General features: G+C 18.6%; 3 protein-coding genes across 3 annotated transcripts; 1 reads left to right on the top strand and 2 right to left on the bottom strand.

Annotated features, from left to right (window-relative positions):
* Nucleotides 1-154: 154 nt before the first annotated feature.
* On the bottom strand, nt 155-2,114 carry LOC128955820 (equilibrative nucleoside transporter 3-like). Its single transcript, XM_054301497.1, has 5 exons — nt 2,093-2,114; nt 1,928-2,009; nt 1,405-1,550; nt 910-1,291; nt 155-844 (listed from the first exon to the last, which is right to left on the bottom strand). Exons 1-5 carry the CDS (start codon nt 2,107-2,109, stop codon nt 155-157), a joined length of 1,317 nt encoding a protein of 438 aa, XP_054157472.1. The 5' UTR covers nt 2,110-2,114.
* Nucleotides 2,115-8,379: 6,265 nt separating this feature from the next.
* On the bottom strand, nt 8,380-10,511 carry LOC128955819 (G-protein coupled receptor 83-like). The gene is made up of 2 exons (XM_054301496.1): nt 9,565-10,511; nt 8,380-8,617 (listed from the first exon to the last, which is right to left on the bottom strand). The coding sequence occupies exons 1-2, from the start codon at nt 10,509-10,511 to the stop codon at nt 8,380-8,382; spliced, it is 1,185 nt and encodes a 394-aa protein (XP_054157471.1).
* A 9,022-nt stretch (nt 10,512-19,533) lies between these two features.
* On the top strand, nt 19,534-24,506 carry LOC128955818 (G-protein coupled receptor 83-like). The gene is made up of 2 exons (XM_054301495.1): nt 19,534-20,459; nt 24,257-24,506. The coding sequence occupies exons 1-2, from the start codon at nt 19,534-19,536 to the stop codon at nt 24,504-24,506; spliced, it is 1,176 nt and encodes a 391-aa protein (XP_054157470.1).
* Nucleotides 24,507-24,521: the final 15 nt, after the last annotated feature.

The raw sequence follows: 24,521 nt of genomic DNA, 5'->3' as shown, positions 1-24,521 counted from the left end.
AAAAAATAAATAAATCAATAATGATTGGATATAAGCTCATTAAGTAGTGACTATATATGGATATACAGTAAGTTACATACTGTTTAAATATTTAACATATTTTAATGACTATAATGATAGGTAATAAAAAATTACATAAATTATAATAACAGTATTATAGATTAATAATAATGGGATATACTAAGGAAAAATTAAGTCCTAATAATATACCAAACAATATAGTAAATGATGCCATCATACCTGCTATAGAGGCATACCTGGGCTCTACTAGCATTGGACAATACATTATTGCCAGACTCGACAAATAGCCGGATGTCAATGACATAAGTATTGCACCCAATATGTAAAGTATATCATTACCGATGAGTACTGGTAGGTGTCGGTCGTTGGGAAAGAAATTACAAAACAAGAAAAACGGTATAAATATTAATCTCAATAATGAGTAAACTATCAGAAATTTTGGCGACGGTTTGGGCAACCATTCGGCCAATGAGTTGCCAATGGTTTTGAATAACGGAAATATTAGAAAACAAAATACGGGTACAAAATATTTATCGGAAATCAATTGATTCAATGGTCTAATGTTGGCCTGAAGTGACGGAAATATTGAAAATGTCACAAAATATATGACTATTATAGTCAACAATTGTGGCCATATTTGGTAAAATACGTGTAAATATAATTGATATCCACTTAAAGTTTGCTGATGTTTGTCACTAATTATAATATCCATTTGTTTGCTATCATTTTGATTACTATCACGAGATGCTATGGTTTTCATAACGATATCAATGTTTTGGTCACCGATTTGTGCGTTTTTTGTCATATAAAATGTATAAAATTTCTGTAATAAAATAATTTCATTAAATAGTATTTTTTTAAATATATATATTTTTAAAAAATACTCACATTTTTCCTAATAAACAATTCATTCATAAAACATAATAACAGATATATGACGGCAACTGAAAAGAAATAAACGGCCGAAACTTTAGGTGTCGGTGCGATTGACAACGATATTATCAGAAATATGGCGGCAATAACACCGCTAAGATTGAAGCCCATTGTTACGGCATTAGTATATTGCACCGGTAGTTTGGCTGCAATACCGTATACACAGCACTGAAATATGCCATTAGCTATATTGACTATAAATGCCAATAACATTGTAATCCAGAAGAATATTTCTGGCCATTGACTGGAGTCGGCAAATGCCAGACCAGTGATCACAATGAATACCAGTGCTTGAAATAACAGTGTCGACCAAATGCGCTTTGAAAGCGATTTATAACTATTAATAAAGAAAATATGTTTTATTATTATTATTATTATTATAAATAGTTTTAGGTTTTTTGAAGATAATTGTTTTCTTATTTATTTTTTAATATCATAAATCGTAATTACTTTGAACTTAAAAACATATTAATAAATTGAAACAAAATATTTGGCGCTTTTGATGCAATTCCCAGATATGACAGAAAATTTTTGCGATAAGTTTTTAGAGTTTCCGATGAATTGTTTGAAACATTTAGTTTGTAGTCAACAAAATACTAGAAATCAAAAAATAAATTAACTTTAACTACAATACATACAAAAAAAATTAATTAAAAACAATAAAATTTCTTTAATAAAATATAAGATTGTAAATTTTTAATAAAAATTTAATTAAGAGTGAAAAAATAGTTATTAAATATTAATTATTATATAATACTATATTATGAGATAATAGATATTAAATATAAAATCAATAAGAGTAAAACAGACAAATATTTAAAAGTATTATTTTTTATATATATATTTAATAAGTATATTAGTTTTAGTTTTAATGGACAGTAAAAATATTAATAACTTGATTTTAATTATTTATTAATTAATAGTTAATTTAGCAAAAAAAATTTCAAAAAATTAAAACTAATAATATACATACAGAATCTGAATTAATTAACATATTCCATGCAAATAGGGCAGCGATTCCATGAAAAAACATTACAATATATACAATATATTTTCTAAATAATTAAAAAAATAATAAAAAAAATTAATTAAATTTTGAAAATTAATACAGTATATCATAATTTTATTTATAGCATACTTATCTGTTGGCTCCATTTTTAATTATTTATAGATTATTTTTTAAAATTTTAATTAAAATTGTTGTGTTTAGAAAAACTCAACAAAATATTTTACATTTATTACAAGTTTATTACATTAGCTTTATTTTTTTTTAGTTAAATACAAATCACATTCAATATATATATTATAGTATAATTTATAAACAAACTATATAAATATATAAACATATATACATGTATATATAAAAATCTGATAAAAATATGATATAAAGTATTTTTTTGTAGGTTTTCTATATAATTTATTTCCCATTAATCACAATTTCCAGAATACAATTGATATACAATATAACAATAATACTAATAATACTTATAAATTATAAAGTGTTAAAGTGTTAACAATAAAATTAACAATAACTTTTTTTATGTTAACATCCATGTCAAATACAAAAACGTCATTGAAAATTACTATTGTAAATAATACAACAACAACTACACTACCATTAAGTTATGATATTATTATACAATACGATATACAAATAGGTAGGTATATGTAAAATATGTTTTTTTAAACATAAAAATTATTATTAACTGAAATTCCTGTGCATATGTGCATCGATTGTTGCCGTAATATAAGACAAATTGAGGTCATTTTATATACTGTATATAAAAAAAATTATAGTAAACTAATATACTGTGCAAATATATAAATATATATACTGTATGTAGTATTTACATACAGTACATTGTAAATGTTTTTAACAAAATATGTTTGCTTAGCTAATTAAATTTTTAACTAAATAATATCTTTTTTTACAAAATAATTATTTTAATTGCTATTTATTGAAATGTCAACATATTGTTGCGTAATATAAGGTATTTTGTAATAATTTAGTAAGTTTTGTTATGATTTATTAATATATTACAAAATTTTACTATAATATATTATAATTATTAATTTATTATTTCTATTTAGTTTAATAAAGAAAACTATAAAACAGTAAAAATATATAGTTTTATAAAATAAAGGTAAAATAAAAACATAATTATATCATATTTATATTTAAAAAATCTGTAATTAACACAAATCAATATCCAATTATTAGATATTAGATTAAAGTTAAAAAAGTTAAAAAGTATTAAATATTATTAAACAATACTTTTATATCAAAAAATCAAATTTTAATCAAGTACATTTATGTATTACATGATGTAATATCTGAATATAAATGAAATACTATTTTATTATACATAATATGTATTACATATTGTTTAATAGTCTCAATTTTTGTTAATTATTTAGTCAATATATTTTTAACGAATCAATTAAAACCAATCAGATTAGTACTGTATGTTTCAGTGGATTATTGTTTGAAACGGTAATATAATGACAATGTAATGTAAAGTTAAACCAATTCAATGTAACAATTGTTGAATAGGAGACTTAAGCAATGAAATGTCATCAGCAATAGTCCAAATCAATAGACCAAAAACACTGTGTATTTATTCAACAATAATTTGATGTCTATTAGTGGATTCGAACTCAACATCATAAGATTGAATTAAACATTTTATAAAAATTTCATTAATCTTATAAAATCATTAAATTGTAATCATTTATATTAAATTATTGAACAAATAATATATTTGAATTAAAATCCATTAAGAAACTTATTTTCTTCCTAAATAACTTTTTTTTATTATATGCTATTAATGCTAATATAATACTATATATTATATATTCTTTATAATACTAATTAAGTAAAATTATAGCTATATTTATAATAAAAAAATTGTATATCAAATTTTTTAAAGTAGATAAGTTTGATAAATAATTATTTTTATAAATTGTAAATCATACTTACTTTTATTACTTTATATTGACTATACATTACTCAACTAAAAAAATATGTCAATTAAAATTAGTTTCTCTAAAATAATTCAATAAATATTTCATTTAAAAAAGTTTTATTTTCTAGAATTTTAAAAATATATTTATAAATGTTGTTTTCGTCTTATTATTTAAAAAAATAATATAATATTAATTTGAAAAGTTAATAAGAAAGCAACTTTTTAATATTTATGTTTTTTAATTGATTTACAATTATCTATTAAGTACTGTATATCTAATTACTGTATATAATGTTTTAAAGAAGATATTTATAATTTAGATAATATTATTTTAAAAATACGGTGACTAAATATTTTAACTATTTTTGAAATTATTGTAAACTCAATGTAAAAAAATAAAAGCTAATGTATTATACTATATATATATATGATCACATCATTTTATTGATATCATTATATTTTTTTTATATAAATAAAATCAAGGTATAAAATATTTTTAGTTGATCACTATATTTTTTATCATAGATATCAAAAACAAAACAAAACAAAAAATATAAATAACTTAAATTCCCAGCTCTTACCCAAAAATTTTTTACCATTTGAATCAAATAAAATGTTGATAACGGATGTATGATATGATACTATCAGATATAATCGGAGACAACAAAAATTGTCAACAAATATATTATATATTTATGTCATTGATTGGGATGTATCGGCCGTCAAATCAAATCATATCCTATTATTGTATGACTTATCTGATGTTAATATCTTTATGTCAGTACACGTCTTCATCGGCGACAATAAGTGATACAAAAGTGACAAAAGTTTTGCCGCCAAAGTCTGTATGCGTGGCACTCATGGATGGCATTCACAAACACAAAGGTTTTTACCAATTGATATAAATCTTAAAAAAAATAATTATCTTAAATATAGCTTATAAATAATATATAGTTTTTTATATAATTTAATTATTTTTAATAAGATTTTTATATATAATTAATGTTTTTTCTTACTTTACAGTAAATAATTTAATTTTTGTATTTTTTGTATTACATAGATTCGGTATAATTAAGATGTTATATTTTAGATTAATTAGATGTTATAATATTTGTATACAGTATTATACTTTATATGATTATATAATATAATTATATTATATACTAATATATATTTTGATACAATTTTTTTATGTAGATGTGTATCATAGTAAGTGTCTATTAAATATATATATTTATACATGTATTTTTGTAATGTTATACTCTATACAGTTTAATATAAAACAGTTATAGTAATGATTTGTTCATATAGTTTATATTTTTGCAAACATCTAAATAATATATATATAGTTAAATTAAAAATAAAAGTTACATAAAATTTTATATTAAAACTTTTCTGAAAATTATTTTGTTTTATTTAATATTATATAATAAAAAAGAAAGAAAATAATGTGAATAAAACTTAAATTCATATTTGTTAAAAATATAAATATATATTTATTTAAATCTATTAAATTGTTAAAATAATAATTAATTTATTTTATTATTAAATTTCTAGGCATTGATAAGTTTGCGTTAGTCAACGGCATAGGTATGGAGTCGACAGTACAGCTCTATAAGGACTGTGTTTTATATGATGAAGGCTTCAGATATAAACGCAACTAAATATATATATAACTAATAAATATAATAATATAAACTAATTTATTAAAAAAAATTGTTTTAAAAAATTTAATATTATTTTGTGAAATACATTATATGTAAAATTATTTACTTTTAAAAAAACATAATTAAGTAGTATTTGAATAATAATAATAACAATGAAAAAATTATTTTAACTAAAAATGTAATCTTTAAAAAAAATCATTAAAAATACAATTATTAAGTTAATTATATTATTAAAAATTCAGTATGTCAAAAATAAATATATATATACTATTATATTTGAACAATAGTAATGTACTAAATAATAATAATGAATTTTAATAAATTATTTATATTTGTTAATTACACAAATTTATTCATTAATTATTTATTATATTTACAATACATAAGTCATGAAATTTTTCAAAATATACATAATATGTTAAATAAATTTATATTAATCTTCTTATACTGTACTATATATATATATATATATATATATAGATATTAATCATAACAATTATTAATTTATTATTTAAAATATTTTAGTATAATTAGAATACATGATTTTTATGAAAATTACATAATTACAAAATATAAGCATCTTAATTAGTGTATTCAATATATATATATATATATATATATATATATATATATATATATATATATATATATATATACAGTATATATATTAGGGTTGCTAGATTAAATTTTGAAGATAGAAGATATTTGAAAAATATGAAATGGCAATCGTAGGATAGTTAATAATTTATTTATAAAATTAATATTTTTAAAGATTTTCTAATATATCTCAGTTTTATGACATAAAATAGTTTTATTTAACTAGACGTTAAATTGGTTTAAAGTGGACAAAAAAATTAATTTAATACTGCTATTGTTAAAATAGTAATTTCAACATTTTAATGATTTATCAATTAATTTAAATATGTATTTTGTTAATTGTTACCACCTTATTATATAATAATTTTACACTAATTATGTATGTTTGTAACTACTAATATGAAAATATAAAAGTAGAGTAAAAATTCATTTCAAATTTCATAAGATTAGTCATTCAGAGACTTGTTTTATACAACAAAAATCAGATGACATTCCTCCCAAATTGAGGACGTCTTGCAACCCTAATATACATATTAGTATATATTATTTATTGCAAATATTTGAATAAACTGATTATTTGATGTACAGTTTATAAACCTTTATAATTTATTATATTTATAAATAATCTATAAATTTAATAATTTAATTTAATAAGTAATACAATATTAGTTCGTTATTATTATTATAATTATTATTCTTATCTATAATAATAACTTATTTGTTATGTATCCAATTACTTTTTAATATTTATTATTATAATAAATTTCTTAATGTCTAAATAATCGATAATGTCTAAAAATTGTATTTATAAATAACAATAGAAATTATCATAGCAAAATAAAATTAATTAACTTACAAAAAATGATTATTTTATTTTTTTTAATTAAATAAAAAATAGAATTTTAATGAGATTTTATATAAATTATGTAATACTATTAATTAATTTTTATTAATCTTATATATCTTATTTTATTACTATAGTGCTTTTATAATTTATTTTTTAAATACAATATTTTGTTGCTAATTTGAATTAAATAATATGCATTTATAATAAATTGTTTGAAAAATTTTCATCAGATACCATAAATTAAATTACATTTATTTAAAAAAAACACTAAAAACAAATTATCTAAACCAGAAATTACAGTTTTGACATTAAATTTATATCTAACAAAAATATATGAAAATTTGTTATATTGTATAAAAATCGATTCAATTATTATTAGGTATATATATATAATCGGATTACTATACATCAATTGACTGTAATTTTATAGCCATTGAATAGCTATGAGCCAAATGCTAGACTTAAATTAATTTGCAAACACTTTTCTTAACATAAGTCAATACATGTTTGAAATAGTATTAATACTATTGTAGAACTTAAGAGTTGGTATTTAATAACTGTTTTTTAAAAATAAATTTTACTAAAAATAGTGCTTTATTTAGCAAATTTGTAACAAAATATAACTATTTTAATAAATCATGCATTTTTTTATTATAATATATTAACTATTGCTAATAAATTTATTTTTATAATTTAGGTAACTTCTAATAATAATAATAATATAAGATAATTAAACCAAATAAAGTTATTTTTAGTCCAAATAAATATATAAATTTTTACATTAATAATTATCCTAGAATTATGCATATTTTAATTGCCCTAGTCAATTTGTTTGCAGATACCAATTCCGCAATCATACATATTATTATTATTATTATTATATTTAATTTATTTATATTCATAATTAAGTAAATCCGTAGTGAATAATATGACATTTTTATAATTTTATGATTTTAATTTTAAGATAATTTTTGCAGCATTTTATTAAGCTAATAAAATAATAATTTAATTAAAAAAAATAAAATAAAAATTTTATCTGAAAATTATATAGTTTATTTTTTGATCATTTGGGAATAGGAAAACTTACTTCAATTTTTAGATGCTTTATAATTTTTATAAACTATATATAGTATTGATATAATTATTTTTATTAGTTTATATATTATATTTTTAAATAATTTTTTTTCTTTATTAAATGCATTAGATATTATTATTAAGAATTTACATTAACATTAAATATTGTAAATTATCATTTTTGTTAATATAGCAAAAATTTTTAATATTGATATAATATATTTTTTTAAAAAAAATTATTTAAATTACAATTAATATAATTTATAATTGATTATTAATTATCGCGACAATTGTTAAATTCAGATTCATTAACAGCACCGACATCTGACTGTAGTTCCTCATCGGCGGCAACAACACAGTCGACGACATCGAAGTATGTGTTCATAGGTAGGGACACAACGTTTTGTTGGCCGTCACCGCTAACTCTTGTATGAGTTGATACACAAAACAATAATTTTTTTACTTTTTCTTTGAATCGTTTGTTAAGCCAACAGTATATGAATGGATTGTAACTATAGTAAGACAATGTCATACAATAGATATTTATTAAAAATAAATAAATGTATATTTTATAAAGTATATTAATAGTCAATTATAGTATTTAATCCATTAAAAAATTTATTATTTATTAAATATATAAATTCCTAAGCCAATTATTAATTATTTACAGTTTATTTACAAATTTAAATTAATTATTTATCTCTATTATTTTCACAAAATCATGTATTAACATAATAATTGTAAATATGTATTAAAGTATATACTGTTTGTATTTATATAAAACTATATAAATCTTAACTCTTAATAATAAAAATTTAATATCTTTGAATATTTATTTTTTTAATAATAAAAAAAAATGTTATCAGATTTATTTTGTTTTGTATTTTATTCTTTATAAAAAAAATTACAATATAAATTGATGATGCGTTCAATAATCATTTAAATAATGTCTATATATTTATAATCGCTATTTATGGTTAAATAATTAAATAAAATACATTAAACTAATACAAAAATATAATATATTAAAAATAAACTAAGTTTTATCTGATAGTACAGATCATATAATCCAATAAATTTAACTTATATATATTATTTCTAATCTATATATATATATATATATATATATATCAAATTTACTGAGAATTTAGATATAAATAAATAACCAAATAATTCTTAGTTTAGAAAATAATTTTTAATTCAATTTAGTTGAGAAAAACATTGAAAATAAATTTTCTACAAAAAATAAATAAAATCTACAGTATTTTTTGTAAAAAAAACTTTAGATTTAAAAAAGACTGCATAAAAAGCTGCTGTAAATTGATAAAATATAAACAGCAAAAAATGTCTAAAAATAACTAATGAGAGTGAAAATAATAAATATCACACATATATATAAAACACATAAAGTATTTAGTATATCATATAATTTATAGATAGATGTATTTTATATACTAACCAAACGCTAGACATTGCAAAACAGTGGACAATAAAAAATATAGTCAACGAGTAGTCAATAATATCAAAGTCGGTCAACAAGTGGTAGACGTTTAACGGAAACCAACAAATGGCAAAAGCCGTGACCACCAGAACCAACATTTTGATCCGTCGTCTCTTAATCCTAACCATCTGTGTCTTATGAATCTCACTGATGACACCAATTGTCTTTCGACGCCATAAAAACAAACTGATTCTCACGTAACACAAACTCGTAAATAGTATAGGTATGAGATATTGGCTCAAAAATGACAATACTGTCCATCTTTGTCGGTACACTAAAGCCGGTTCTGGATATACTACTCGACATCGGGTCAATAGATGGTCACTGACTAGTCTATTGTAAAAGCCGTGCGGTATCGATATGATTACCGAAGCAAACCATATGATTGCCAATATGACAGACATTGATACGGTTTGACCGCATATATAGGTGCGATGTGTTGGATGTAAATTGCAAACTAATATACGATACCTCTCGATGGCTATAAACATCATTGTAATGGACGAACAATGCACTGAAGTTGACTGAACTAACGGTACTAAAACACACATAAACTGACCAAATGGCCAGTTGTCCAAAACAAATCGTATGATATTTGTAGGTATATTTACCGCAGTCATCAATAGGTCACTAATTGCCAGATTAGCTATCAATGTGTTTGTCAGCGAACAAGTGGTGTGTCCACTAATAATCACTTTTACAACTAATAAATTTCCGATAATTGAAGTCAAAAATATCAATATATATAATGTCATTAATATAAAGTATTTTATGGTATTTTTCAGTTGATAGTCGTCATCAAAGTGATCAACATTTTTCAAGTATTCAATTAATAACGGGTTTACGGTATTTAATAAAAGACCCGATGTTTTTGAATTTATTAAGGATGTAAAGTTTTCATCCATATTTACAATTTTTAAAAAAAAAATAATATTTGATAAATTTGATTTATATTATTTACATAATTTAGTTTTTTACCTTTTTTATAAATATATATTATTTATCAATATATATCTATAAAAAAATAAGTTGTAAAAATGTCAAATTTATTTTCTATAAGTTAACAATTTATTTGAAAAATATAACACTTTCACGTTTACAGACAACTACTGTATAAAAAAAAAATGATATTGATTGCAATAAAAAGTTGTATGAGTTGTATGTCTAATATATAATTTCTTATATCAATAAAAAATTTTTGTTTAGCATTATTACTCTGTATATACATAAAAATATTACTCTATTTATTATAACATGAAATTATTGGATACCGTTTTGCGCAAACACTGCATATGACTAGACATATAATAGTAATAATAATATATTATATAAGTATTATATTTAGTTTTACAAGTGTTGAGTCCATACACTGGAGACACTGTACCTTAAATATAAATTATGTTTACAGTAGAGATATTACTACTACTACTTCTACTACTATTACTATTACTACTACTACTATTACTCAGCCTGTAGTCGACTATTTTAAGTGGACAGTCAGTAAATTAGTAAAATAGACACTAAAATTATATTCAGTTATAAGCTTAATGCACACGAATATAATAATATTTAAATAAGTAAATAATTTATGAGTTAACATCAAATATAACATGTAATTAAATGATATCATAAATATTAATAAATTATTACATTTATATATTAAATAAAATTTAAAATATTTAACAAATAAACATTTCTCAGTAATTATAAAAATGAAATCTTAATTAGTTATAATTTTCTATTTAATCAAAAAATTTCTTTTGTATTTCTCTTATAATCAAATAAATCATTTGTCTTGAATTAAGTTTTTTTTAATGATAACTGACACAATTTTTATAATAATTATATAAATTAAAATTGACACTAAAATCAAGAAAAATATCATATATTATATATTTTAAATATTAATAATTAATGTATTTATTATCATTATTATCCATATAATACTCCAAATTTCTATAAGATAATGATTATAAAACTTGATACTAAATTAAGTATCATATAAAAATAAAATTTTTAAATTATGATTAATTTAAACAAAATTTATTAAATTTATTTAATTAAATTTTTAAAAATCTATTTTAATTTATAATTTTTTTTATTTAATAATAATAACTTAATAATACTAAATGACTAAAATAAAACAAAATTTGGAAAAATAAATATTTTTAACAATCATTGAAAGCTTGTACTGAAACGTGTGTGTATGTGTTTGCAATTTATTAAAAATATAAAAATTTTATAAATAATTATATATTTTTTAAATAGAAGATGTTTTAAATATAATAGTAAATTTTTTTAATTTTATCAATTACATACATTAATATTTTTTAAATAAGTGAGTAAGTGGGTATAGGTAATAAGTGGGTGAATTGTTAAGTGTAAATGTTATTAAGTGGGTATTTATTGTTAGTATTAAGTGTTAGTAGATAATTGAATTTATTGTTTAGTGTATATAAGTTTATTAATGGATAAAAAATAGAATATTAAAATTAAAAAAAATAATAAAATTATTTTTAAAAAATTAATTTTATTAAAGCTGTTTAGCATTTTCAATTGATTGATTATAATTATTTTAAATAAAGTAGCCTTCATTTTTTAGAAATTCTGTAAATTACAACAAAAAAATTAAAAACTACTAATATATCTTACAATAGATAAATTTAATCAATTATAATATAATTTTATTTGACTTAACTAATAATGTAATTGATATTAATAGATAACATAATTTATTAAATATAATTTTTAATAATTAAATTTGTACTTATTTATATTATTCAAATAGATTGATTATAATTATTTTAGTTTATTATATACTTCAAATTATAAAAACATTTAGTAACTTATAATGTAAATGAAGTTTATTTAAATCAAGAATATTTAAATTTAATTATTTTTTTAAAAAAAATATATTAAAAAATTATTATTATTATAAACTACAGTATTTCAAAGTTAGTTAAAAAAATTATTAAATAAATAAATGTAATAATCTACAATACTAGATGGCAGCTTATTATTAATAAATTTAATAAATTTAAAATAAAGATATTAATATAGAGATAGATTGCTTGCAATCCTATTAGAGTGTCATTGAAAAAAGTATTCAAATAATTATGACAATAAAAAACTATCAATCATTTGACAAACATTTGTCACAATTAATATTTTATGATTATTAAATAAACAACTTATTATAAAATTAAAATTTTTAAATATAAGATATCATATTATCTAAATTTTATAAAATAATTTTTTGTATATGTAATTCATTTCTACATTTAGTGCTAAACATATGATTACAATGTATTGCTATAATATTTAGTGCAAAAACGTTACAAGCAATCAATTTATATATTTAAATAAAATACTATATAATATATTGATAATATTATGTAAAAAGTCTTATTAATTATTGTATTATTGTATTATAGACTATAATTTATATTAGATTTATATAAAGAACATCTAGGTTAAATTTTTAAAAATAGAATATTATTTTAACATTATATCATATTAACAAGATCAATCATATTTAGTTATTAAAGTTTCTAAAATCTTATAAATAAATATTTTTTTAGTTAAAAATATACAATAGAATTACAGTGCATTTAATGCCATTAATTTGAATAAGCTTATTATACAATGAATTTATCTATATATTTATCTTTATTCAATTTATAATGTTAAATTTACATCATATTTTATGTAATCTGATTTATAGAAATTAAATTTAAAAAAAATATTTTTTTTACTTTATTTATTGTAGCTTAAAAAGGTTTTTTTTAAGTATTATATTATAGTATTATTGGCATTACTGATCTATTTTTCTTATTTTATTAAATTTAACCTTTATTTCGATGACATTTAATTGCTATAAAAATTGAAATAATCATAGATTTTATTTTAAGTAATAAAAGTCTATATATCCAAAACAAATATTAACGAAAAAAATGATATCTAATATTTAGAAAACTTATATCTAGATTATATAACAAATAAAAATAAGGTACAAATTATTGCTTAATAAAACTTTTTAGATATTGTATTTTTTTTTAAATTGAACAAATAATTTGATATGGTTTTGTTTTTACATTAATTTTTTTTAATATTATAAAATAAAGTCTATAATAATCATTAGATATTTCAACATATTCTAAATCAATGATAATTGTAAAATATTTGTTAGTTAAAAAAATTTAAATAAAAAATGAGCCAATTATTTTATGTAAATAAATTACAATTTGTTTAATACTAAAAAGCTGAGTATTAATAAATTTACAATAATAAAATTTAAATAAACAATAAATCTATTACAGTAATGAATATCATAAATAGATATGTAAATAAATTTTATTATTATTTTTGCTTTAATAAATATAATCAATATTTAAAAAAAAATCCATTCATTATCAAAAATTTATTATATATTTGGTTTAATAATTTAGTAGTTTTTAAAATTATTTTTTATAATGAAATCTGTTAAATTAGGTCTTTTTTAATTAACATTATATTAATTTACTATTTTTTTAGTAATAATTTACAAATATATTTATATAAATTATTTTCCAAATAAATTTCAAAATTTATAAAAATATAATGCACCAATAATTAGTTTTAACACAATGTAAATTTAAGTTTTATAAAATTTGTGTAATAGACTAATATTTATTTTAAATTTTATTCAATGATTTTTCGTTGTTTTAGCACATAATTATTTTATTACTTAAACAATAGATAACGTAAGTCATCTCAAAACTGATGTATTTTAGTGGACAATACTGTTTCAGTAATACACATATCTATAATAAATAAAAATACAATTTAATACACAGTATATATATATTGTAGTTATAAGAAAAACTAAATGTAATATTTATTATATAATAAACATTATATTTAATTACATTCTTGCAATTATTTGCTGCCAAATAATTAAAAGCATTTATAGCTAGAGATGGGCAAATAGAAAGTTTCTAATAAATTTCCCTGAGAAAGTTTCTAGAAAGTTTCTCAGGAATAAATTTCTATAGAAATTTAACTTTTTTGTTATACTATGGGATCCCCATATCTATAGATATTGTAAAACTATAAATATATTAATGAGACATATAATACTATACATATAATATTATACTATATAATGTAGATTACTGTATAATACTATATTATACAAATGGGATACCTATATAAATAATTATAATTTTATCAGTTTTGTAAAATTTTATTCACCATTTTATTATATCATAGTTTAATATAATTAAATAAATAAATTTTTTACTTTAATTAATAATTAAAATACTATTAATAATATTTAAATATTACTTATAAAAACAATGTTAAAGATAACAAATATCGAGAAAACAAAATTAACCATGGGGATCCCATAAATAGAAATTTCTTTTAGAAACTTTCTAGAAATTTCTCTATTATTTTATAAATTTCTCTTTTTTTGCCAACACTATTTATAGCCAAACCATTTACTTATTATAATACTAATGAATTGTTAACTAATGAATTATATATTATAAATCATGCATTAATTAAAAACAATTATCTAAAGCCTCTGATTCAATACATAATTAATAAATATATAGAAATAAAATACATGACAACAACATTGATGCCAATGAATTCAATATTAACAATACTATAATAATAAACGTATATAAAAACTCTTTTTATTTTACTTAAAAATTTATTATTAATAATAGGTTTTAAATAATTTTAACATCAATACGTCAATAATTTATTATTGTTTATCAAATAGAAAAATCTATTAAAAATTTATTAAAATATAGATCTAATATAATATATATTATATAAATTAAATAAATGAAAAAAACAAATATAGTTTATAATATTACTTGTGTTCAATAAAATTCTGCTTATGTTTATGTATTAATACCAACATATAGATAGATAGTATCACTTTTTATTATTTAATTGTATCACTCAACACAAAATAACATTAAATTCTATATAAAATAAATCAAATGTTGAAAATTATGTTATTAATTTGAAACATAATATTAATTTTGTTACATCTAAAAAAGTGATATATTGATATACAGTATCTGTACAATCTATAGAATCATATATATATATAATGTAAAATCAATGCCTGGATTTTTTTTAGTAAAATTGGACCTTGAAATGAAAAAATTACAATCAATACTTTTAATCAACGATCAATTTAATTCATAAACAAACATACAATTATTTAGAATTTATTAATTCACCTTGATACTGCAGAAAATAATTGCATTTAATAAACTATTTTATAATTTATTTATAAAATTAGTTTTTTCTATAGATTGAATCACTTGTCAAACAACATAATATATACAACGACTAGAGTTGTGAACAAATTCACTCCAATTTTCCGGGAAATAAATAAAATATTTAATTATCTTCATTAATAGAAACAAAAAATATATGTTATTTAATTATATTATTCAAATAAACTGTACCTAAACTTAAATAATTAGCACAAAACTTATTAAATATTTTTTTAAATAAATATGAATCGATTAAATTTAATGTTACTATATATGACTTAATAAATAATTTGATATAACATATGTTTTTCAAATAGTATAATAGATTTTTTTTAACATTTAGAGTCATTGATATACTAGAAATTCTTAGGAATCAGGAAATAAATGAAACTTTTGTAATATACAGGTAACCAATAATAAAATAAATGATAATACCATAATATCTAATTTTTTTGGTAATATGATTATTTAGTCATTAATTTGTTAGATAAACTAAATAACAAAATTATATTATTATCATTAGTACTACTCCACCTACTACCTATTTTTTAGACATAAACATTAGAATTTTAATAATATATTGAAATTTAATACTTAAATATTAAAATATCAAAAAAATATACTTAAAATAATTATTGCTTACAAAAAATGATACTTTAAATTTGGATATTAAAACTTTGAAATTAAAAATATAATTATCATATTTTCTTAAATAAGTTTTTCGATATTTTTAAAATAGTAAACAAAACTCTAGACTATGTCTGAGAATTACAATAAAAAATAGTCCAATTAATTAATTTCGCGTAAATTTAATACTTATATTAATACTGTATTATAAATATGCAAACTTTGTTATGCAATAATTATGTTCATATAAATAATTATTTATATTTTCAGCAAAATTGGTATAATTTAATGATGATCTTAAAAAATAACGTAATACATATTATATTTATTTTTTGTTATTGTTATAATTTTGATTATTTGAAATTAATAAAATAAATTAATAGAAATTTTCTAGAGTAAATATAATATTACAGGGTTTCACTATTCTATTTCAATGTAGTTCAAAACTATTTCACAAGTAAACATATTTATTTCACTCTGAACAAATATATTTCAATAGTGAACGTATCTATTTCATTGTGAACACAGCTATTTCAAAAGTAAACTTATTTATTTCAATACTCCAAAGTATGCTTTATTTTAATACATTTAATACTTATTAAACATTTTAAAACTTATAGTTTATTAAAAATTTCAGATTATTAAAATTTTGCACTCTTTTTAGTAAATAAAATGTTTATTTTAAAGGTTTAATATTAAATACATTTGTAAACAATAAACAAAAGTTTGTTAGATATTGCACTAAAGCAAGAGTATTGAAATAAATAAGTTTACTTTTGAAATAGCTGTGTTCACAATGAAATAAATACGTTTACTATTGAAATATATTTGTTCAGAGTGAAATAAATATGTTTACTTGTGAAATAGTTTTGAACTACATTGAAATAGAATGGTGAAACCCTGTATATTAATATTTACCTATTTATAAACTAACATTTTTATTATACAGTACATTTATTATTTAGTTATTTAATCTAAGAATATATTAAATTAATGAAATCTATATTTAATATAATTATTTAATTTTTTTAATAAAGTGATATATTGTTCTTATTATTAGTACTAAACAATTTTCCGATTTTATAAAATATTTTGATAATATATTTTATATAACATTTCAATTTTTATAAAGTTCTTACTTATAGTCATTTTCAAAACTATTTAATGATAGCTAAAATTATTTTTTTAATTTTATTAATATAAATACATTTAATAATTTTTCATGATTTACAAGAAAAATTGAACTTAACATGGTTAATTTTTAAATCAATTCTAATAAAAAATTAGTTTTTAAAAATTATATTTTTAAACTATAATTTACTATTAAATAGATAATAATAAATTCAAAGTTGTTTACTTTTTAGACATACTTTTTTCATTGTTTTACTTAAACTATATATATATTTTCATATAAATTTTTTTAATAAAATTACTCCATTTTTTTATTACATTGAATACTTGTAGTATTTTAATGATTTTAATAATAGTTGTCAGTTAGTAGTAATAATAATAAAAATACTGTATAAGTTATAAAACAATTTTTTTTTTGTAAATTACTGAATCTCTATAAGTTTTGTATCTATTATTTCTATGTAATGAATATTTTTTCAACCTTTTAATTATTTAGTAGCTTTTGTCATCAAAAATATATTACTAAATAATTACTTAACAATTATTCATATATTGAGTTTAAGTATAACATAAAAGTTAATTACTATATATTATAATATATATATATATATATATATATTAAATACTTTTATTCTCAAATTAATTTAAAAGTTGATTGGAATGTAATTTATAACAATTCTTGACATTTTATTTGATAAATTAAAATTATTTATAATATACTAAATTAAATTTATATTTTTATTTACAAAAATTATTTTTAGACATAAAAATATATCATAATATAAATATGTATTCTTGATCAATTTCTAAATTATATACTGATATTTCATATACTAGTTATTATATGTTATAATTATAATACAATTTTCAATATACTATTACAGTTAATAACAACAACAAATATATCATAAATAATTTGATTAAATGCTTATATACTATCTGTTTATAGATTATTTTATTATTGAATGTGAATATTGTCATCTATTTAAAAAAAAAAATAAAATAAATAACAATATAAGGAAACACTAGTTTAGACGCGCAGATGCCTTAACTACCTGCCAGTGCTATTGGCAAACATACAGTATATAAGTCTAGACTAAAATCATAGTATGATCTTATTTAACAGTTTATATAAACAGTATATATTAATATATATATAAATTATATTCTGTACTGTATATTATTGACTAAAGTTATCAAAATAGCAGTTTATTTATTAATTTTTGATATTTTTAAATGAATTAGTTATTTATTAGTATTTTAAAATCCCATTTGTAAAATATAAATAATTTAAATTTTAGTTTAAAAAAAAGTACATCAAAAACTGTATTTTGTATAAAAATCTATTTTAATTTTGTGTAAATAATCTATTTATTGATTTAATGTAAAATAAATTATATAGTTTTTTATGAAAACATTTAAAGATTACTTAAATATTTAATTTTTTCAGTTACAATATATAGGATATATACAGTATATATACAGTATATATATATGTATATACATTAGGATATATGTATATTATTGAACACTAAATATTGTACACAAATAAATAAAATTTTAAAAAAATGATTTAAAAGATTTACAAACATTTTGTTGACAAATACTTTACTTATTTCAGCAAATGATTAAACTATTTATATATTTTTTAGTTTATTATTTGTCTTTTTATAATAATGTTTAATATTTTTTCTAATCCTTATTATATTTTTTATATTTGTTTCGCAATTACTGTTAAATTCAAAGTACTGTACTGTTAAAAAAACATTTTTTTTATATATAAGTACATATAACTGATCTGGAAAATTAAATTATTTTCAACAATAACAACAAAATTGATTCAAAAAAATTGATCGCTTGTGGCATATCGGGCCAAATAATACTAACAATGGATGATAATAATAATAATAGCACCGGTATGTTAAGCAACTCATCGCTGTACGACTGGATTAAAAATATGACCGATAATTATGAAGACTATCACGAAAGACGCAAAAATCTGATACTAATTATAAGTTACTCTATATTAGTAATTGTTTCGCTTGTCGGCAATGTATTGGTCTGTAAAGTGGTGTACGAAAGGCGCCGATCGTTATCAACAACAAACATATTAATTGCTAATCTGGCCATCAGTGACCTATTGATGACAACCGTTAACATACCGTTCAACATCGCACGGTTTGTTTTAGCTAACTGGCCATTTGGACAGGCATTGTGTGTGTTGGTGCCGTTTATACAGTCGACATCAGTGCACTGTTCATCGCTAACAATGATGTTTATAGCCATCGAGCGCTACAAGAGTTTACTGTTCAATACACACATGAATGGCAATACGTATTGCAACCGATGTTTCCCATTTGCCGGTATTTTGTTAGCCATTTGGACGCTTTCGGCAATATTTTCGATACCCCACGGCATCTACAATAGCGTAGAACCACTTAGTCTAGAGTTGACCGAAATTCAACGGTGCCGAGTGGTCTATCCGGAGCCCCGGGAGATGTTTAATCGGAAATACACTATACTATCATTGATGACCCAGTATTTGTTGCCAATCCTATTGACATTCATATGCTATGTCCGTATATCTCTATTTTTGTGGCGCAAAGAGATTGTGGGCACACATACCGAGTGTCACCGCATTTCACTAATCAGGCGTAAGAAGCGTCGCATAAAAATGTTGATAATAGTGGTCATTGTTTTTGCCGTCTGTTGGCTACCGCTTAACCTATTCTTACTGTTGACGGCATTCAATGTCCAGCCATTCAATTCAACCATATTTTTTCTCTGTCACTGGTTTGCGATGTCCAGTGTTTGGTATGTTTTACTGATTTTTTTTCTTTCTATATTTTATTAGCTTTTAATAAAATATTATACTAAAGAAGATTAATAGTCAAAACATTTTTTATTTAATAAAATAGATAAAGATTTTCTGTCAATAGAAAACAGATTTGCTAAACAAAATTGACAGTAAATTTATTATATTATACTGTAGTATATAATATATATTATATATATATATATATATATATATTATTAGTTACTTGAATCTAAAATATATAATAGATAAATATAATATGAGCTAGTATATTTTCAATTTTTCTAGCTAGATAGTATAAAACAAATTTATTTGATTAAAATCATTTGAAATAAAAATTTAATAAAAAAAACTAGAAATCTAATAATTTAACTTTATTTAACTATCTTATTTTATTAAATTATTAAAATAGACATAGATTGTATTTTCAAAAAAAATTTATTTTACTTTAATCTAACATAATTTTTTTAAATTAAAAAAAACTCATGATCATAAAACTGAGATATTTTAACTAAAAACTATACTTAATTAACTAAATAAAATTATGTATTAAATAAAAAATGTATTGCAAATGATTTTATGTCATGTGTGACTACATTTTTTAAATAATTATTAATTTAAAAACAATTAGAAATTTATAAAATGTTATTTAGGTTATATATTTTTAAAAAAAATAATATATTTGATTTGTGAAATATATGATATACCTAATTATTATTTAATAAGTAAAAACTTTAGATAGATTTTTTTCTTGTAATATTATATCTGAAATTTTGATAAAATTACAAATAAAATATTGATTAACTAAAATATTTTTGTTTAACATTTGATATATTCTCATAAAATGTTTTTTGTTATATTATGATTAGCTAAACATTATATTGAAAAAAACTAAAATAGTTGCTTTATTGATATTAATGTAAAAACCTGTATAAATATAAATATATAATTTATTTACTGTTTTTATATAAATAATGTTATACGAAAATTTAGTATAAACATATAATTTAATTAGCTATACTATTATATTATTAGAAATTTCTAAATTTTTATTGTTATAAATAATTGAATGAATTATTCGGAAAATCAGACAATTAAATATATTATATCTTCTTATTGTAATAAAAATAATAATAAATGTAGAAATTTGAATACATTATCAAAATTGTTAGATAAAATTCTTGCAATTTATAAATACAATATAAAAGTTAAATAAATATAATTATTATAGTATTATATATATATATAAAAAATGAGATATAAATTTTTAACATAATGTGTTACAATTTTACGTGAAATGCAACTATATTTGTATTATACATTTGTATAAGTAAATAATGTATTTTTTTACTAAAAACAAATAATAAATTTTAATATTAAGTGTTAATGTTCTTAAATATCTTAAATAGTTTAGTTTATAATATAATTTATACATATAAGTTAGTATACTTTGTAATTGTATATTGAATATACAGTACTATTAAATTGTTATAATATAAAAGCAACAAAAGAAAAAATAAAATAAATAATTTGTTTAATATTATATAAATTTTTTGGAGCATTAAAATTTAATTTGTAAGATAATAATAAAAATAAACAATTTTACATTATAATGTATAATAATTTTGTTTTTTTTAATTAAATATTTTTATTTATTTAAATTAGATTATTATAATTGATAAATAAAACTGTCTTTTATCTGTAAGGATAATAAAAAACATATATATATATATATATATATATATATATATAGTATTTTTGCATTAAATTTATGTCAACATAAAAACAGTTTTACAAACACAATATGTGTTTGAATTATTTGAAATATTATTTATAACAAATATTTAGAAACACATAGTTTATAAAAAAATAATATTTATTATAATATGAAAAAAACTAAACTAAAATATTTAGTCAACTTTAATTTGAATATACGGTACTTTATTTAATGTTTAGATACAGTATTATATGAGTAGAAAATAATTTTTTTTTCAACATATTATTTAATATATATATATAATGTGAATATCATATAATAATTTATAGCATCTCATCATTTGCTCACGTTTTCAGTATTTATTATATAAAGTGTTATCATTAATATCATGAAAAGTGTGGCACTTAATTCAATTTGTGTTATCATTTTTATGATAAAAAATTATTTTATTATTTATACTGTTTTTAATACTATAAATAATAACATTATAAAAGATACTATAGAATTTATAAAATATTTATAAGTGTGTGTGTATATGTGTGAAAATAAAATTGTTTTTATTAAATTCTGTACAGTATTTATAAAATCTATTTTTATATTTTATGTTAAACATATATACAGTATTATATAAATATATATATATTATTAAAAATCTTAGAAAATTACTCATAATATAATATATAAGTTTTCTAACTTTAAACGTTTTCAATCAATATCATATTAAATAAAATAAAATTAGACAATATTTTATAAGCATATAATTTGTGATTTTAAGTAAAAGGTTTTACAAATCATTAATTATGCAAAATTTAAGACAACAACAAAATAAAATTACTATATATTATATTATACTATATTTTTAAATTTATTAAATTATTACTCAATCTCAGTTGATTATTATTATAGATTTTATTTTCTATGTTTTTATTAAACAAGTTTAGTTATTTAAAAAAAACTATTATATATTAAACAATTAAACCATTGAAGAAATTGACAATTTAAGTATACTTTTAGTTGTACTTAAAAAAATAAGCCGCAAAATAAACAACATTTTAAAGTGTATAATAAAGATTGCCTAAAAATTAATTTAGGAAAAATGTTAGAAAATTTAATTAGTATATTAGAATATAAAATTACTTATTTTTTTGCTAATTAAATAAGCTAATTTAGTAATAACATAAATTACTTTTTGTTATTACATATGTTTTTGTTTGTTTGTACATTATATTATATGATAAAATTAATAATAACTTATTAAGTTAAAGATAATTGAATTAAAGTAATTTCATGTAAATTAGAATTCATGTATTTTGCAAACATAATAAAAATGTAATATTAAGTATAAAAAGTATCCATATTTTTTTAATAAATATTTAATCTTTTTATTTGTTTTTTACTATTAATGTTTCATAATTTCCATACAATATAGCTGTGATTATTATAGTTAATTATTTAGTTAAGTCAATATTATTAAATTATCTTCACATAAGTTGTACTGAAAATTATTTAAAAAAGCCATTTAGTTAATAAACTGTTAGATAAAATAGAATCTTTAATATAAAAAATAAGTAAAATATTAAAACAATTTTTTTACTATATTTTTGTATATTTAATATGATTTTTTGCAAATTATTTTTAGCAAAATCAATATAAATAAATAAATAGCAGTATATCATATGATACTACCAGTATTTACTATGACGTAAATATGCGTAACTTTTATTAGATTAACACAATTATATATTATGTATTTCTTATAATTACTAATAGAAAGATATATTTAATAATATAAAAAATATTAATGCTTAATAAATCTATGTTATTTAGGAAAAAAAAATAAAATTATCAATAATAAATATTTGAGTAGTAAATTAATTTTTTTAATGCTATAGCTGTTTTTATATAAGCTATGATTTTACAATATTATTATTTAAATTAATTTCATATTATTTATATGTGATTTATTATTTACATTTAGAATTGTTTGTTTACAAATAATTTTTATAATAAAACTAATAATGCTTTTAAATAAAACATATTTTTTAAAAATAAATTTTTGTAATTTTTTTCTATTGACAGTTATAATCCATTCATCTATTGTTGGCTAAATGAAAACTTTAAGAGACGTTTTAAATCAATAGCTATTTGTTTTACAATTTCAACTGATAATACTGTTAGTATGGGTTTGGATACCGTAAACAATACGATGACAACTGTGAACAACAAACATAAGACAATCGGTACAAATCATTGCAATGGCAACGATGAGACACACATTCATATTATGGATATTACTTCAGCCGATAATACTGTTGAAACTAATGTCTAGTTTTTTAAAATATAT

This window comes from Oppia nitens, unplaced genomic scaffold (genome assembly GCF_028296485.1).
Source record: "Oppia nitens isolate AA-2021 unplaced genomic scaffold, nextdenovo-longstitch-racon4-pilon3 scaffold2_pilon_pilon_pilon, whole genome shotgun sequence".
NCBI classification, from domain to species: domain Eukaryota; kingdom Metazoa; phylum Arthropoda; class Arachnida; order Sarcoptiformes; family Oppiidae; genus Oppia; species Oppia nitens.
This window is presented reverse-complemented; position numbering and strand designations above follow the sequence as displayed.

Coding starts and splice junctions, on each gene's coding strand:
- LOC128955820 (XM_054301497.1), bottom strand. Junction 1,551..1,927: donor TGTTAATTAATTCAGATTCT/GTATGTATATTA, acceptor TTTGATTTCTAG/TATTTTGTTGACTACAAACT. Junction 845..909: donor AATTGTTTATTAGGAAAAAT/GTGAGTATTTTT, acceptor ATTTTATTACAG/AAATTTTATACATTTTATAT.
- LOC128955819 (XM_054301496.1), bottom strand. CDS start 10,511: ATGGATGAAAACTTTACATCCTTAATAAATTCAAAAACATCGGGTCTT. Junction 8,618..9,564: donor TTTGCAATGTCTAGCGTTTG/GTTAGTATATAA, acceptor GTCTTACTATAG/TTACAATCCATTCATATACT.
- LOC128955818 (XM_054301495.1), top strand. CDS start 19,534: ATGGATGATAATAATAATAATAGCACCGGTATGTTAAGCAACTCATCG. Junction 20,460..24,256: donor TTTGCGATGTCCAGTGTTTG/GTATGTTTTACT, acceptor TTCTATTGACAG/TTATAATCCATTCATCTATT.